The following is an 18,814-nucleotide window of genomic DNA, read 5'->3' on the forward strand; positions in this document are numbered from 1 at the left end:
AGATGGAGACCAATCCAAATGGCTAGGAAAAGGGGTTACAAGGGCTGTTAATAATGTCAATGAGATAATTGGACCTGCTTTGATTAAAGCTGGTTTAGATGTTACGGACCAGAATTCGGTTGACAAATTAATGATTGATTTGGATGGTACCAAAAATGAGGAAAAGTTAGGTGCCAATGCTATTTTAGGTGTCTCTTTAGCTGTTGCGAAAGCAGGTGCAGCAGCCAAAAACGTTCCATTATATAGCCATATTTCCGATCTTGCTAATAAAAATAAAAACCCGTTTGTTATACCTACTCCATTCTTTAATGTTTTAAATGGAGGAGTGCATTCTGGTGGAGCTTTGGTTTTTCAAGAGTTTATGATCACACCACTCGCAGCTCCCTCTTTCTTTGAAGGTGTCAGATATGCTAGTGAGGTTTACCATACGTTAAAGTCATTAGCAAAAGAAAAGTACGGTTTGTCTGCTGGAAACGTTGGCGATGAAGGCGGTGTAGTACCTAACGTGAATACCCCAAGAGAAGCGTTGGATTTAATTGTTACCGCTATAAATAAGGCGGGATATAAAGGCAAAGTTTTTATTGCTTTAGATCCCGCATCCTCAGAATTTTTCAAAGATGGCAAGTATGACATGGATTTTAAGAATCCAAACTCAGACCCATCCAAATGCTTAAATGGTAAGCATTTAGATACGCTTGTTTAGGGCCACTAGCATATATGATTTCTGTAATAGCTCTCATAGTACATTGGAGAGTCAAGATTGACAATAACGAATTAGCCCCGATGAAAAAAACCCTTGCTAGTTTTAAATTCATTAGTTTCTCGTTTGGAATTATTGGTAATATATATTTGTTGCTCAATTTTTCCAAAACTATAAGGTACTTAGTGGCACAGAGTATTTCAATAACTTGTTGGATTATTGCTGACACTTTCCTATTAGTGGTGGTGGTGGTTCAAACGAATAAATCTTTAAAAGGAGATTCTCCACAGTTTCGGCGATTAGAAGGCTTCTGGTTTGGCACGTTTTACAACTCTTTTCTATTACTGTTGTTCGATAATCCTTATAAGTAATTTTGTCGGATACAAGTTGAACACCCTAGATTCTGGAATTGGAACAATTTGGGGTTAGGGATTTTTGATAAATACTAATTCATGAGAGCTTAGATATTTATAGCATGTATTATCTCAAAATAACCTGAATGTTGAGTGAATTACCAAGACATATGGTGAGTTGCCCTGTAAGAATGAAAATACTGACTCTGGTTGCAAAAAAAAATTGTTGTAGATAAAATATAAATAATTGCCTTATGGGATTCTATAAATACGTTAGATCCAGACAAAGCTATCGATATGTATCAATATGGTACATAACGGAAAGAACTTAGTATTATCGATGTTAACTGCGACTGTAAAACGAGATCATCAATATGTTATCCCAACATTAAAAAATTTGATCCTTGATATATAATTGCAATATTAGAATCTTTGTAAAACTAGCTGACTACAAATTCGACTATACTTCATTATCAAAAGATAAGTCTTGCAATATACTTTATAGAATCCCAAGATATGCCACTGCTTAAAGAACACCGAGAAGGAACATTTGGTTGCCGCGAATTCTCTTGAACCCTGAATATATTGAATGTCTTCGCTAAGAACATGAATTGTCTCTTTTTCAGATTTTTCATTGGTATCGTTATTCGAAGCTGGTGGTCCTGGATACCAAATGTGCTGACAAATACCCCCATCCCATTGACTTGATTTGTTTATTAGCTGAAGATAGAAATGCAGAAACTCCACAAGGAGGATGCACTCAGTTGAATAATGACATTAAGACAGACGCCATCGCTACACTCAATGCGCCACCCGCCCAATAATTGGAGCGCCCTCTTTGTGACAATGAAAATAACTTGGTAATACATTCACCTGATAAGGCTGACACAAAATGTCTGAAAAGAATATTTCTGGTGTGCAACTGGGGAGTCATGTGTGTTGAAAAACAATATTGAAGTAGCTTGCAAAATCATCGGCGCGCTATGCGGAAAGAACATTACTCTACTATCACAGACAAATATAGCGCTCTATTATTCTATCGTAATTAATAATTTGAATAGAGTGTATCCCAGGGAAGCATTGATGCGTCATTGCGGCTAGAGTATGAAATATGCAAGTGAAGCTTACGATGAAATTATTATCTAAACAGAGTGTGATTGGCTCACCATAAAATTCGGATATGAGCCCACATAGCAAAAACCTTCCTTCGGGTTGAAGGAGCCATCAAGAGAATTGACCCCATTAAATTATAAAATCATAAGGAACTGAGTTTTGTATTGATGTTAATAACAAAAGTCTTTAGGAAACTCTTATGAAAACAGGTTCTGCTGAGCCGATTGTATTTACCAATCTCTTGGATATCGTAGAAGTATTACTCTTTAGCTGTAAAAGCTCTTGATTTGCTTCGGTATCAGCAATTGTGGTGCCTTTTTGATTTCTCTAGACATAAGAGAGACTTGAAAGCATTAGTCAGAGGTATGAACTTTATTAGTGACTTCAATTAGAATTACAATTTGATTGTCCTTCGCAGAAATACTCTATAGATACACCAATACTTCATTACCTATAATGTAGTAGTAAGGGTATTTTCATTATTATGGCTTTTGATCTATTTGGACAAGAATTGTTAATTTTTGCTAACGTCATTCATTTTAGTAAGGAAAGTTTTGCATTGTCTTGGAGTCTTCCCTAGTGATAATACCTTATTCGAATGCAGTAAGTTGCATTTCAGTTGGTAAGAACTGCGATTCCATTGAGAACACATTTGAAGTTGCATATTGTAGAGAAACGCTTCAAATACTACAATTAATGAATAGACAAAGCAATTTAGCCTTTGTTACTTCGAACTTGAAAGGAACCGCCGATTAAAGACTTCCCCCATCACCTACAACATATTTATACATAGAAAGTGCTATCCACCCATTAATTGCCTATATAATTGCCATGCAGATTTACGTCAAATGGAACATTTATTATGTCCCGCTTGATATCTTTAACTTCCCGGGCCCGATCGTGTAAAAAGTACTGGCCGCTTTTTTTTATCCTAACCTGTAGGCGTTTGTCGGAAATTTGTCCCTACAATTATATTTATCCTTCGAAGAAAATCCGACCGCCGTAGTTAACCGCACATATTTCTCCCCTCTTTTTAAAAAGACACTATTGCATGGCTAGAACCATTTCGCTTGGAGAAGAAAAATTCCGTAATTAATCAGTGTCCAATAATCTAATTTATTCCGTACAAGACGTTCAACCGCCGGACAAATCGCAATCTCGGTATCGCGCTACATTGCCATCTGTTTTTATTGTTAATTAGTAGTCAGTAATGTTGAACAGCTCCTCTTTACGAATAGACAACGGTCCAGAAGAATATTTATCCACTGATCCGAACGACTCCTCCCGGGATCAGCATGTATGACATAAGCAAAAGGCATAAGTTTCACTTACACGGATTATCGCGGAAAGCTTAAGTATGGGGATCCTTTTTTCTCCCGAGTTTCTCCTTGGCATTAACCCCAGATATTAGTTGGTTTTGTGGAGCAACGGAAGTTCCTTTGCCCCGGGGCAATTTTTCATTGTATAGACCCCATACGTATGGGTATAAATAGGTAGACAAATCCTTCCCTTGACATAGAATATATTTATTTGAAACCAAAATTAGTTCAATTAACTTCAAGAAAAAAAAAGAAGTCTTTGCTAATATTTGTTTAAGTTAGAAGAATATATTCAATATGACACCTCCTACTGCTGTTGAATCATCAATTAACTTTGGTGGTCACCCAACTATTAAATCTACTGCTGAACCAGTTGTGAAGCAATTATCGTTAGCTGATGATACTGTTATCCGTCACAACGCACCACCACCAACTTTATATGAAGATGGTTTATTGGAAAAAGGTACAGTTATTTCATCCACAGGTGCTTTAATGGCCTACTCTGGTAAGAAGACCGGTAGATCACCAAAGGATAAGAGAATTGTTGATGAAGAAACCTCTACACAAAATATTTGGTGGGGTCCCGTCAACAAGCAAGTTGACGAATTAACCTGGAAAATTTCCAGATCCAGAGCTTTGGACTACTTGAGAACCAGAGAAAAGTTGTTCGTTGTTGATGCATACGCTGGTTGGGATCCAAGATACAGACTCAAGATTAGAGTTATCTGTGCTAGAGCTTACCACGCTTTATTCATGACCAACATGTTGATCAGACCAACTGAAGAAGAATTAAAGAACTTTGGTGAACCAGATTTCACTATTTACAATGCTGGTCAATTCCCAGCTAACGTTCACACCAAGGGTATGACCTCTTCTACTTCTGTTGAAATCAACTTCAAGGATATGGAAATGGTTATCTTAGGTACTGAGTATGCTGGTGAAATGAAGAAGGGTATTTTCACTGTTATGTTCTACTTGATGCCAATAAAGCACAAGATCTTAACTTTGCATTCTTCCGCTAACCAAGGTGAACAAAAGGGTGATGTTACATTATTCTTTGGTTTATCTGGTACCGGTAAGACCACTTTATCTGCTGATCCAAACAGAAAGTTGATTGGTGATGATGAACATTGTTGGTCTGACAACGGTGTCTTCAACATTGAAGGCGGTTGTTACGCTAAGTGTTTAGATTTATCAGCTGAAAAAGAACCAGAAATTTTCAACTCTATCAAGTTCGGTGCTATCTTAGAAAACGTTGTCTACGACCAAAACTCTAAGGTAGTTGACTACGCCGACTCGACTATCACAGAAAACACAAGATGTGCATACCCAATTGATTTCATTCCATCTGCTAAGATTCCATGTTTAGCTGATGAACATCCAACAAACATTGTTTTGTTAACTTGTGATGCATCTGGTGTCTTACCACCAGTCTCTAAATTGACTAACGCTCAAGTTATGTATCATTTCATCAGTGGTTACACTTCTAAGATGGCTGGTACCGAAGAAGGTGTTACTGAACCACAAGCTACTTTCTCTGCATGTTTCGGTCAACCATTCTTAGTCTTGCATCCAATGAAATACGCTCAACAATTATCTGACAAGATCAGTAAGCACAACGCCAACGCTTGGTTATTGAATACCGGTTGGGTTGGTGCTTCTGCTGCTCAAGGTGGTAATAGATGTTCTTTGAAATACACCAGAGCTATCTTGGATGCTATCCACTCTGGTGAATTAAGTAAGGTTGAGTTCGAGAACTTCCCAACTTTCAATTTGAATGTTCCAAAGTCTTGTCCAAATGTTCCATCTGAAATCTTGAACCCAACTAAGGCTTGGACCGAAGGTGACGCCTCATTCCAAAAGGAAATCAAGTCCTTAGCTGGTAAGTTCGCCGAAAACTTTACCAAGTATGCTGATCAAGCTACCACTGAAGTCAAGGCTGCTGGTCCTGATGCTTAAGTCTTCAATCATTAATTTATTTACATAATTTATTTATATCGTGTTTAATTTAAATCAAGGATTTTCCGTTATTATCACACAGTCTGTAATGATTATTTGTTGAGACTAATATAGGGTTAAAAGTTTCCTTCATTTTAAACTGCTGAAGGATTAATGCCCCAAATAACATACTTCCGAATCATATTAATATCACGTGATGATATACTTTTTTTCTATTGTACGGCTCGGATCAATAAAATCGTACTATGATTTAAATATAAAAGTTGAAGTATATCTTTAATCCTGCTGAAATTCTACATGAATGAAGAAAATACGGGGACTACATATCTGAATATGTCATCAGATACATTTCATGAATTCGGAGTTCTTTTTGATCGTATACAACCATATTTAACCAGCCTTTGGGCTATTTGTATAGGAGCATACATATTGTTCAGCATATCAACACGAATTAATGATCGTATTTTGATGAAAAAGCTTGGTGCGAAACCAATGCAGATGAATGCCCCCAATTCATTCTGGGGAATACCTTTAATGTTTAGACTCTTGAAGGCCAAAAGAGAAGGAACCATGGTAGATGTGACAAAGGAAAGATACAAAGAACTCGGGGTCGATACGTTTAACGTGAATATAGCAGGGACGCATGCTGTAGTTACGCGGGATCCAGAGAATATCAAAGCGATTTTGGCTACGCAATTCAATGATTTTGCTTTGGGGAAAAGACATACTCATTTCAAACCTTTATTAGGAGATGGTATTTTCACATTAGACGGAGCAGGATGGAAGCACTCACGGACGATGTTGAGACCGCAGTTTGCTCGGGAGAAAGTTGCGCATGTAAAAGCGTTAGAGCCTCACTTACAGACACTTGCTAAACACATCATAAATTCTAAGGGAGAAAGATTCGATATCCAGCCGTTATTTTTTAGATTAACCATTGACAGTGCTACGGAATTTTTGTTTGGTGAATCGGTGGAAAACTTACATGATGAGAGCGTTGGGCTTACTAGAGATCCTGTTGACTTTGACGGTAAATCTGGATTTGCCGATGCGTTTAATACCTCTCAAACGTGGTTAGCCTCCAGGGCGGTGACTCAGAATTTATATTTTCTTGTGGACGGTAGGAGCTTCAGGAGTTCGAATGCTAAGGTTCATAAGTTCGCTGACTACTACGTCCGGAAAGCTTTAGAAGCTTCTTCAGAAGATTTAGAAAAAGCATCGAGAGATGGATATATTTTCTTGTATGAATTAGTCAAACAAACTAGAGATCCAGTTATTTTAAGGGACCAATTATTGAACATATTGTTAGCAGGAAGAGATACTACAGCCGGTTTATTGTCATTCACATTTTTTGAATTAGCACGCAACCAGGACGTCTATGACAAATTAAAAGAGGAAATATATGAAAAGTTCGGAGAGGGAGAAGATTCCAGAGTTGATGAAATTACATTTGAATCGTTGAAGAAATGTGAATTCTTAAAATGCGTCTTGAATGAAATTTTGAGGATGTATCCGTCAGTTCCCCAAAATTTCAGATTCGCCATTAGGAACACCACTTTACCGAAAGGAGGTGGCCCAGATGGAAAATCACCAATTTTTGTTTCAAAGGGCAAAAATCTCTTTTATTCCATGTATTCTGCACACCGAAACCCAAAATATTATGGAAAGGATGCAGAAGAATTCAGACCTTCGAGATGGTTAGAACCAGAGATAAGAAAAGTGGGTTGGGCATTCTTACCATTTAACGGTGGCCCAAGAATTTGCTTAGGCCAGCAGTTCGCATTAACAGGAGCTTCTTATATTGTTGTTAGGTTAATACAAATGTTCCCTAACTTGAGTAGTTTCTGTGAAGAATATCCTCCAAGAAAGAATACCCAACTAACTATGAGTCATCAAAATGGTGTTTACATCGGCATGTTCTAATTAGAATGCTTCTATCAGTCCGAAGCTAAAACTGATTAGCTAACATCGAGGAACGCTTCAAAAAATGAATAGAAGTTTAATGCAGGACTCACTTCTGAAATGGCATATTTTTTATTTGATGATTTTCTCCGCGCAGCAGGGGTCTTGAGGTCCAATTTTAAATAGACATGTGAAGTCATTTCAATCTCCATTATATACTAGAATTAGAGAGAGTAAACATTCTGTTGGCTCCGATATTTGCCTCGATTTTTTTTGTTGGACACTTATTGTAATTGCTATTGATTGCCGAACAAAGCGCATTAAGTCCGTCTAAATATAACCGAAGAAACTCCTTTTACTCGAGTCAAATACATGCAATTTATAATATTTATATAGCGAGGGTGGCATTGAAATATATTAATAAGAAAAATGAACCAAATAAGGTATCAAGAAGTAGAAAGAATAATTTTTGAATATGTCATCAAGTGCTCATGAGTTGTTTAGATCTATTGAACCATATCTAACCAATTGGTGGATTATCTGTATAGGAACATACGTGTTGTTCAGCATATTAACATGGATCAATGAACGTATTTTGATGAAAAAGCTTGGTGCCAAACCAATACAATTCATTGCTCCTGATCCATTTTGGGGCATTCCATTAATGTTCAGACTTTTGAGGAAGAAAAAGGATGGAACCATGGTAGATATGACAAAGGAAAGATTCGAAGAATTCGGAATCGAGACTTTTAGTTTTCGAGTAGGTGGAACTCCTGTTATAACGACAAAGGACCCAGAGAATATTAAAGCGATGTTGGCTACTCAATTCAACGATTTTGCGTTGGGGAAAAGACACACTTATTTTAAACCGTTATTGGGAGATGGTATTTTCACATTAGATGGAGCAGGATGGAAGCACTCACGGGCGATGTTGAGACCACAATTTTCTCGGGAGCAAGTTGCGCATGTAAGAGCGTTAGAACCTCACTTGCAGACGCTTGCTAAACACATCATAAATTCTAAGGGAGAAAGATTCGATATCCAGCCGTTATTTTTTAGATTAACCATTGACAGTGCTACGGAATTTTTGTTTGGTGAATCGGTGGAAAACTTACATGATGAGAGCGTTGGGCTTACTAGAGATCCTGTTGACTTTGACGGTAAATCTGGATTTGCCGATGCGTTTAATACCTCTCAAGCATGGTTAGCCTCAAGAGCTGTTAGTAAAAATTTGTCTCTCTTTGTTGATGGTAAGGAATTCAGGAATTCGAATGCTAAGGTCCATAAGTTCGCTGATTACTACGTCCGGAAAGCTTTAGAAGCTTCTCCAGAAGATTTAGAAAAAGCGTCAAGGGATGGATATATTTTCTTGTATGAATTAGTCAAACAAACTAGAGATCCAGTTATTTTAAGGGACCAATTATTGAACATATTGTTAGCAGGAAGAGATACTACAGCCGGTTTATTGTCATTCACATTTTTTGAATTAGCACGCAACCAGGATGTCTATGACAAATTAAAAGAGGAAATATATGAAAAGTTCGGAGAGGGAGAAGATTCCAGAGTTAATGAAATTACATTTGAATCGTTGAAGAAATGTGAATTTTTAAAATGCGTTTTGAATGAGATTTTAAGATTGTATCCTTCGGTTCCTCTGAATACGAGATGCGCTACCAAGAACACCACTTTACCTAGAGGCGGCGGACCGGATGGACAATCCTCAATATTCATCCCGAAAGGTAAGAGTGTCCTTTATTCTGTTTATGCTACTCACCGAAACCCAAAATATTATGGAAAGGGTGCAGAAGAATTCAGACCTTCGAGATGGTTAGAACCAGAGATAAGAAAAGTGGGTTGGGCATTCTTACCATTTAACGGTGGCCCAAGAATTTGCTTAGGCCAGCAGTTCGCATTAACAGAAGCTTCTTATATTATTGTTAGGTTAATACAAATGTTTCCTAACTTGAATAGTTTCTGTGAAAAATATCCTCCTAGGAAGAGTTCGCATTTAACAATGTGCCATCAAGATGGTGTGTCTATTGGAATGTTTTAACTTATCTATTATATTACGAATATCGCTAGCTCTTTCGATTCCGAAAATTGGGATGATCAAAATGCAATAGTTTAGATTAAATAAGCAAATATCATTATATCTTATATGACTTAAGTTGAAGAATGTAATCCAAATATGATGCAGGTCCCATCATGGGGTTCAGGCTCGCGCTGCAAGGTATTAACTCTCGGAGAGGTTTGAACCCAGTCTTACCGAAGCCCGCCCTGTATGTTACAATGCCATTTCGGAGGTAAGACGTATCTTACGGATTGGTTGGCATTTGTTGGATGATCTTTGTAGTCTAATCTAGTTGCGGTTGCGGAACAAAGTCCGTTAAATCCGTTACGCGCATATTCACATGATATTATCGTCCTTATTTATCATATGAATCAAGGTTTAAGTATCATGAACGAAGGCTAGTAACAAGAAAACGGTATTATGATACGAAGCATGTATCTATAAATACACCAGGATAGTATACTTTGAATTATTTTTCAGACATTTCATGGAAGCAGAACTACAAATTTTAAATGTCATCCAATTTTCATGAGGTTGTTGAATCTATCGAACCATACGTAACCAATTGGTGGTTTATCTGTATTGGAGCATACGTGCTGTTCAGCATATTAACATGGATCAATAAGCGTATTTTAATGAAAAGGCTTAGTGCAAAACCAATGCAAGTCACTGCTCGGGATGCATTCGTGGGTATTCCACTAGTATTTAACCTTTTAAAAGCTAAGAGAGAAGGGACCATGGTAGACATGACCAAGGAAAGATACGAGGAATTTGGAGTTGATACTTTTGACTTCAGAATAGCAGGGACGCATGCCATCGCGACCCGGGACCCTGAGAACATCAAGGCCGTTTTGGCTACGCAGTTCAATGATTTTGTCTTAGGAAAAAGACATGCTCATTTCAAGCCGTTATTGGGAGATGGTATTTTTACATTAGATGGGGCAGGATGGAAGCACTCACGGGCGATGTTGAGACCACAATTTGCTCGGGAGCAGGTTGCGCATGTAAAAGCGTTAGAGCCTCACTTACAGACACTTGCTAAACACATCATAAATTCTAAGGGAGAAAGATTCGATATCCAGCCGTTATTTTTTAGATTAACCATTGACAGTGCTACGGAATTTTTGTTTGGTGAATCGGTGGAAAGCTTACATGACGAGAGCGTTGGGCTTACTAGAGATCCTGTTGACTTTGACGGTAAATCTGGATTTGCCGATGCGTTTAATAACTCTCAAGCATGGTTAGCCTCAAGAGCCGTGAGCCAAAATTTTTATTTCCTCTTGAACGGAAAAGACTTCAAAGATTCTAATGCAAATGTTCATAAGTTTGCCGATTATTATGTTAATAAAGCTTTAGAGACCTCACCAGAAGATTTAGAAAAAGCGTCGAGGGATGGATATATTTTCTTGTATGAATTAGTCAAACAAACTAGAGATCCAGTTATTTTAAGAGACCAATTATTGAATATATTGTTAGCAGGAAGAGATACTACAGCCGGCTTATTGTCATTCACATTTTTTGAATTAGCACGCAACCAAGACGTCTATGACAAATTAAAAGAGGAAATATATAAAAAGTTCGGAGAGGGAGAAGATTCCAGAGTTGATGAGATTACATTTGAATCGTTGAAGAAATGTGAATTCTTAAAATGCGTCTTGAATGAAATTTTGAGGATGTATCCGTCAGTTCCTCAAAACTTCAGGTTCTCTATTAAGAACACTACTTTGCCAAGAGGAGGTGGTCCCGATGGAAAATCGCCAATTTTAATTCCAAAGGGTCAGAACCTCCTTTATTCTGTTTATGCTACTCACAGAAACCCAAAATTTTATGGGAAGGATGCAGATGAATTTAGACCTTCGAGATGGTTAGAACCAGAGATAAGAAAAGTGGGTTGGGCATTCTTACCATTTAACGGTGGCCCAAGAATTTGCTTAGGCCAGCAGTTCGCACTAACAGAAGCTTCTTATATTATTGTTAGGTTAATACAAATGTTTCCTAACTTGGGCAGTTTCTGTGAAGAATATCCTCCAAGGAAGAGTTCGCATTTAACAATGTGCCATCAAGATGGTGTGTTTATTGGAATGTCCTAACTTATTTATCAGCCTACACGATTGCGTGAACTGAAAGCTTCTGATCTAGAAAATAGTAAGCACTTGTATATTTAGGTTTAATTTAAATATGCCACTATAAATATGACTCTATAACTGTTTACTTAGTATTGTACTTCATCCTCTGCAATAGCTGTAATAATTATATACAGGACACTATTGTCGAGCCGAGTAGTTTTGAAGTGTAAACAAAATTTTATTTTAGTCTTAGACTACTAACTAAAGGAGGTACAAGTAAATCAAAGGTTTTGAAAGAAGTCATATGTATAATATAATGACAGGATCTAACACTGATTTAAATTGGTCTACTGATATATTTGTTGATTGCTACAATTCAATTAAATATCAAGATCAACTTAACCTCAACTTGTTAAGTAATTTAAGGAATGATTTATTCCATATATTAAATATACCTTCGAAGAGTGATATATCCAGAAACAAATTGATTGATGAATCCAATCCAGTAAAATTTAGTAATGGCGATGAGTTCAGATTAAATAAAGAATTTATTGAATCATCGATTTACTTGTCTACAGAACTAAATATCGATGAAGTATTAACGGCCGAGCTATTATATAACTCCACTAAATTAAGTTACGAAAAAGGGACAACATTCATTGATAGTGGGAGGTTGGCATATTTCACGCGTTTGCAATTAATATTGAACATCTTGGGCTATTTGATCTCTAGTAAGAATTTGCACTTAGTTGTAAATGAGAACTATGATGAGTTCTTTAACAATCTATTATTGAGTTTTCAAAAGGTATACGAAATCCTAGAGAAAGTAAATGACTTAATTGATAAACAGAAAGTAACTGATGATATAAATAACTTATCATTTATTAACACCATAAATTACATTAAGTCCCAATTATTTAATAGTCATGAAGTTTTAGGACAGATATATTTTAGTTTGGTGGATACTTATTTTGAACGGTTCGGATCATTAAAGTATTATGAGAAGATTGTCGATCACATTAGCAAAACTATACATGATAATGATATCCTTATTGTTCATTATTTGCCAGGTTTATTGAGGTTCATTACTAACTTGTCTGAGATGCCAGATGTGGAAGTTTTCCAGTTTCATAAGCAAATTGTAACAAGATTGAGCAGTGAATATGATAAAGTAGTGTCAGACGAATTTGTAGATTTATCGAAATCTAATTTAAAGGGATTCGAAATGGTTTTGAATTTCATGATGCTAACTTGTTTCATTCCATGGTGTAAACAGTCGGAATCACGCACTAATTCGATTGATTTTAAGGACGATATTTTAAGATATATTGAAATGTGTATAAGCTGTGGGGTTACAGAAGTATTGTTATGTTACGCAGCTGATACTTCCAATTATAAAACAACAGAATTATTGGATTGGAGTAATATGTATGATTTTAGATCGTTACTACAAACAAATTTTCCTCGTCTAAGTCCTGCTAAATTCGTCTATACTAATTCCGACGATTTAATTAATTTGGTGAATTTGAGGCCGCAGGAATTTGAAAATATAAACAAGTTACTCGATGTTTCAAATTATAAGGTATCAGAAGATTTTAATCAAAATTTGTTGGCCCCGTTTTTCCACATTTTCTTTAATAACTTTATAAGTAATGCGGCAATTATACTAACGCTGTTAAGAGATAATGAAGAAGATTTTCTATTATCATCAATCAATAAAAAGCAATTAGAAAATGATGAAAAGATTTCTAAAGGTGATGAAGGTATTGATAACGATAAGGATGGTGATAGGCATGACACTAAAAAATTTTCGGCCAATAAGTCAAATGGCAATGACCAGGGTATTGATTTAGATGAAATTGCAACTCGATCTGACTTAGAACGATTCTATTTGGCATTTGTGTACACCTATAATAATAGACAAGAATTGTGCTCATTATTTTGGTCTAACGAGGAAATAACTAATGATATAATAGGGTTTGTTACATGGGGATTGAGCAACAATACTTCTCCATTAATTTCTGCGACATTTTGTTTATTATTGGGATCACTCACATCAAGTGGCGATGATGCAGCTATTAAAATATGGGAGATTTTAGTTAATAACAACGGTTCTGCAACCAATGCTAGCGGTACTTTGAAAAAAGATTTTTCTAAAATATCAATTGATTCCATTATTGACTCGTTAAATTATTATATCGAATCCTTGAATGAAAACTTTGAACAGGATTTGAATTATCAAGCTAAATTACAACAAAAAAGGCAAGAATTCTTATTTTCTTCGTCTTTCAATAATACAGATATCACTAATGAATCAGACAATTATCCATTAAATAAGGTGTTAATTGAACTATCTGAGGATTCAGTTGTTTTTATTTCGGGTTTTATGCAATTAATCTCTTCGATTGTTGGAAACTTATCCTCGACAAATGAAAGATCCAAGGAAATCAAGAATATAGCTTTTACTCGATTCAGTCCTATAATCTGTTCATTTTTGAAATTCGATAATATAATCACTTTTACAAGAAGTATTCAGTCAAGTAATAATACGTTTACAGTGTCTAATGGTTCTAGCAATTCTAAAACAACAGATTCTTTAAACGTTTTAGTTAATGACGACAATAGAGTCATTCTTGTTAACTTATTGCTAAACTTATTGACCGATTTTGTCAAGAATGAAGAAAATTTAACAATAAGATATAAAGTTTGGAATATAATTGACCGTTGGATATCGCAAAGTATGAACGAAGGCGATTCATCAAAGGCTAACAACAATAAATATAGTGGTAATTTTATTAACCTATCGAATTCCCTAAACGGAATTTCAAATAATATACAATCTCAATCGAGATTAAAATATCCAAATAAACGCACTGTTACTATGAGACAGGGGTTTCAGTTTTGTTTGACTCGTCTCTCTCTTGTTGGAAATTTCACGAAATTAGTTAGCCATCTATTAAGGCCACTCGAAACGGAATCTCAAAAGGCATTCACAACTTATAAATTACTATACCCTGCTGATTTGGGAGCCGGATATCGTTATAACAATCAAATCGGTATTTGGCCTTATGTTGAATATTTATTGCTTGAGGTCTTTTCAAAGTCAGATGATTTGCCTAATAAAAATGATCAGTATAACTTGCAATTATCATTGGGTAGTTTAATTGAACGTTCATTAAGCGAAATAGATTGGGTTTTCCTAAATGATGTTGCTCCTAATATAATTAACAACTTGAAAAATTTAGATAACATTGTTGACTCCTTGTCTTCAAGTAATCCAATTACCTATCAACTATTCATTAAATTACACCATTCTTTAGCTGTATTGAATTATTTATTTGATGAAAAAGTTTACAAGTCACTTTTCAATATTATAAGTATTGGTACTGAATCTATCAATGAGAACGAAGGCTTAAGTATATTAGTTGATAAATGTTTGACAATTCTTGATAAGGTATTAGAGGTACAAGATACATTCATCCATAGATTATTACCTATTTTAAAAAGTGAAAAAATTCAGTCATTTAGTGGTTCCAGTTCTGCAGGCTTCGGTACAAGTATGAGTTTGGCATTATCCGCGCCTAAAAGCGTTTATGATAATATCTATTATCCTAAGAGTATTGGTACTAATGGAATATCAGACTTCTACGAAATATTTCTATTCAATCTAGCAAGTATAGCCCATTTTGCATTATATGTTAGTTCACCTCAGTTGAGCATTGCGAACTCAGCTATAAAAATTTTACATAAAATAAGTTTGTCGCCATTTTTTATTGCCAAAGTTGAGCATAATTCTGCTGACCCATTGTTGAATAAAAATAGATTATTAACAGTCTTCGAGAGTATCGATGAGTCGGTTAAAATTCAATTTTCATTTATTCAGCAAATAGAGAGATATATTGAAGATTACGATGATTTACAAGTTAAATTTAGTATATTGCAATTTTTGATTGACAACCTACAGCAATCTATTGGAGAACCGGGAGTATCACACTTCTTGTTAGGTTATGAAATACGGGGTGGTAACTTGTTTTTGAATGATTCAAGGTCAAAAAATACATTATTAAAATCATTACTTAAATCTTTAAGCTCAAGCTTGGATTTAATTTCTGAAATTGATTATAATAATGGGAACATTCATATTATCGATGCGGCTCCTGCTGAATTATCATCGAAGATCCTAGAAATTTTCGTTAAGCTATGCCATGATCCAATTTCTTCCAATATCACATTGAATTATTTGCGGAATTACAACTTAGAATCAAATGATTTGTTTGCTAAATTGATCGATTGCCAACCTAAAATAGATCCAAATACTATATGGTCTAATGCTAAGTTTCAAGGAGATTTACAAGATGGTAAAATGAATAGTTTTATTCAAGATTCATTGGCTCCTAGGGCATTGCTTTCCTTCATTAACCATAGGAATTTAATTTTACAGTATTTATCATTAGAATTTCTTAATATCTCTCAACAGAGAGCAATTATTAAAAAGGATTCTTATATCGACTTATTGCTAAATGGTAATGAGTTCTTAAACGGGTCTCCAAAAATTTTGAACTTTCTCGATGTTTTGAATTTCAAATTTTTTAATTTTGAGATCCATAAATATGAGCTTTTCAATGGGAAATACAATTTACCATTGATATTAGAGCAAATGACCAAGAATAAGTTACTGACCCACGTATTAGATACATCAGTTCTTGAAAATCTCTATAAGGTTATTTGTAAAAATGCAAATGGCCAATTACAAAACAAAGAATCAAAAATTTCGTTCTCGCAAGAAGTTATGGATGAAGGTTCCAAAATTACCGAATTCTTGACGAAATATATAATCTCCATTGAACTAAAGAATGTTCAATTATCGTGTTTGCATTCATGGACGCAATTGATCCAAGTCTTAGTTAGTGATGGAGATATGTCATTAACTAGGAAATCAAACCTAATATTGGAAATTTTTCAGATTATATTGCCAAAGATCAACGATTATTTGGGCCAAGACATTTCCTTTTCTGAGGAGTTTATTTCATTATGTGTCTTATTATTTGATTTATACGAACAAGAAAGTTCATCGGCAACACAAGAAAATGATAAAGTATCTTTATATATCGATAGGTTGATACCATTATTTAAAACGTGTATCAATGGAATAATGAGCTCAAATTCGACGCCTGATTTGAGGTCTGATTTATATGTTTTAGTGAACAAGTTCTTGCAAAAATCATTTAAAAATAGTGATTTAATAAAACAAATAATAATGATTATCAAGCTGGTTGATTCGAAATTTATTGATATTATTAGTAATGATTCGATTTGTGCTGAAGGCGCTCCGAGAATCACTTCATTATTATTATTGGAATCATTGATACACCTAACATCAAGCAATAAGGTTAATTTTATATTAGAATTGATGATCAAGAACAATTCGTTATCCTTACTTGTTAGGTCAATAAAGAGAACTGATGAGATGCTTTCTCATTATTCTGATTCTAGTTCGCTGAAAAATGGAATTGATACATTGTTGTATGAATTGACTGCGTTTAAATCTACATTGTATTTCTTAATAAGAATAGCACAAACTAGGCTTGGATCGTCACAGCTCATTCAAAACGAAATCTTTTCCATTATCAAACAATGTAAGTTTTTGTCAATTGATCCTGATTTGGGCTTAGATTTGAAGATCAATGAATTGAGTGGTAATAATAAATCTATTTACATTAGTTTATCGCTCGATACTCCAATTTCATTGATAGACGTAAACAAACATCATACGTCTGAAAAGGACAACAAAATTTCGTTTTTTGAATTCCTAGTTCCAATCTTTCAATTAATCTCTGCTGTCTTATTATCAATGGGACCATCATATAAACCTAGCATAATACAAGCAAAGGACTTATTGCATCATTTCGATAGATTGGTTGTTGGTGTGATGAAAAGAGATGTACTAATTGAAAATACACAGATACAGTCCCAAAAATATCAAGAGGATTCAATTTCATACGTGGGCTTAAAGGATTTGGTTCAATTGATTGTATTATTGGATTCTTTAGTGAACTATGAATCAAACGATAAAAACTAGCATCGTTGTATCTCTATATTTAGAACAATGAATCACATAATATACATCTTGACGTAAAGAAAAATATTTGTAGTAAAATGTACATTGATCCATTCATCTCTACAGCCCATTTCTTTCGGGAGGTGAAAGGTCTATGATCTAAGATTACGTTTAAGCAGATATATATATATATATATATACATATATATATATAGCCGATATCTCTATAATTGAATTGTGTCTCCCATTTGTATGAATAATCTAACTTGGACCCGGCTTCCTTTTAAGGAAACAGGGGGCCACTTATTTGGTAATACTTAATTTATATGCCAGAACATTTATCTTCTGTTATATACGTCTTTAATTTTTCTTGACACTTATCTAACTCAAACTATTTATAATTAATTCCCAATTCCTCAATCTCTTTTCCGAGACAAGGGATAAGCTGCGAAAATACATAGTTGAATTACATTACTCCAGTATTTATATTGGGTATATATATATATATACTTATATTCTCCTAGGAAATTGTAAGGAAATCGGGTACTAATATAATAATTATTTTTCTTTGTATATTATATATATGTTCTATAGACCAAATAGTACCTATCTTCTTATTCTTAGCTAACTAACTAACTTTAACTACCTAGAATTAGTTCCTAATTTACATCCTCCTATCTCCGGACTAAGGGGATCACCTCTATTCATGGATATATAGTTCATCTCATAAATTCTTCCAAAACTATAATTTTCAGAAATGGTTTCGTGGTCTAGTTGGTTATGGCATCTGCTTAACACGCAGAACGTCCCCAGTTCGATCCTGGGCGAAATCATTCTTTTTCTTTTTTTTTCCAACGTAGAATGCAAGTGACAATCTGAAGCTTTGGGCTCAAAACGATGAATGCCGTATCCAAGACTTTTGAACCTGAGATTCCTTTTTAAATCGGGGCTCAGTATCTAAATTAGTTAGGCTAAAGCCGCTCAAAGAAGTCATTGAGCCCCAACTTTAATATTGTTGTTGTAGATTACGGGAAAGTAGGCTAAAAGCCGCATAAGTATTAAAGTTTTTATATGACGTCTCAGCCTAATGAAGTTAAAGCATGTTCTATTGGCTGGCTATCAGTTGTAGATATGGGTTCAGACTAGAGTTAAAAGTCATACATGACGTGATACGCTAATTTCAAAATCCAAAAGCAATATGGCAGATCTGAGATCACCCTGTTAAGAGCGTAATTATTATGTAACATGCTTGCCTCATCGCACAGTAAATTTT

At 35.0% G+C, this 18,814-nt stretch overlaps 5 protein-coding genes and 1 non-coding gene across 6 annotated transcripts; all 6 read left to right on the forward strand. All coding sequences in view use genetic code 12, as the record gives it.

Annotated features, from left to right (window-relative positions):
* Positions 1-3,782: 3,782 nt before the first annotated feature.
* On the forward strand, positions 3,783-5,444 carry DEHA2E18568g (DEHA2E18568p; the record flags this gene model as incomplete). The annotated part of the gene is made up of 1 exon (XM_460109.1): positions 3,783-5,444. One exon carries the CDS (start codon positions 3,783-3,785, stop codon positions 5,442-5,444), a length of 1,662 nt encoding a protein of 553 aa, XP_460109.1.
* A 297-nt stretch (positions 5,445-5,741) lies between these two features.
* DEHA2E18590g (DEHA2E18590p) lies at positions 5,742-7,367 on the forward strand (the record flags this gene model as incomplete). The annotated part of the gene is made up of 1 exon (XM_460110.2): positions 5,742-7,367. One exon carries the CDS (start codon positions 5,742-5,744, stop codon positions 7,365-7,367), a length of 1,626 nt encoding a protein of 541 aa, XP_460110.2.
* Positions 7,368-7,821: 454 nt separating this feature from the next.
* Positions 7,822-9,399, forward strand: DEHA2E18612g (DEHA2E18612p; the record flags this gene model as incomplete). The annotated part of the gene is made up of 1 exon (XM_460111.1): positions 7,822-9,399. One exon carries the CDS (start codon positions 7,822-7,824, stop codon positions 9,397-9,399), a length of 1,578 nt encoding a protein of 525 aa, XP_460111.2.
* A 653-nt stretch (positions 9,400-10,052) lies between these two features.
* On the forward strand, positions 10,053-11,507 carry DEHA2E18634g (DEHA2E18634p; the record flags this gene model as incomplete). Its single annotated transcript, XM_460112.2, has 1 exon — positions 10,053-11,507. The coding sequence occupies one exon, from the start codon at positions 10,053-10,055 to the stop codon at positions 11,505-11,507; it is 1,455 nt and encodes a 484-aa protein (XP_460112.2).
* Positions 11,508-11,787: 280 nt separating this feature from the next.
* On the forward strand, positions 11,788-17,562 carry DEHA2E18656g (DEHA2E18656p; the record flags this gene model as incomplete). The annotated part of the gene is made up of 1 exon (XM_460113.2): positions 11,788-17,562. The coding sequence occupies one exon, from the start codon at positions 11,788-11,790 to the stop codon at positions 17,560-17,562; it is 5,775 nt and encodes a 1,924-aa protein (XP_460113.2).
* A 738-nt stretch (positions 17,563-18,300) lies between these two features.
* Positions 18,301-18,374, forward strand: DEHA2E18678r. The gene has a single exon. It is a non-coding gene; the product is annotated as a tRNA-Val (tRNA).
* The last annotated feature ends 440 nt before the right edge of the window (positions 18,375-18,814 follow it).

Source organism: Debaryomyces hansenii (assembly GCF_000006445.2).
Source record: "Debaryomyces hansenii CBS767 chromosome E complete sequence".
NCBI classification, from domain to species: Eukaryota; Fungi; Ascomycota; class Pichiomycetes; order Serinales; family Debaryomycetaceae; genus Debaryomyces; species Debaryomyces hansenii.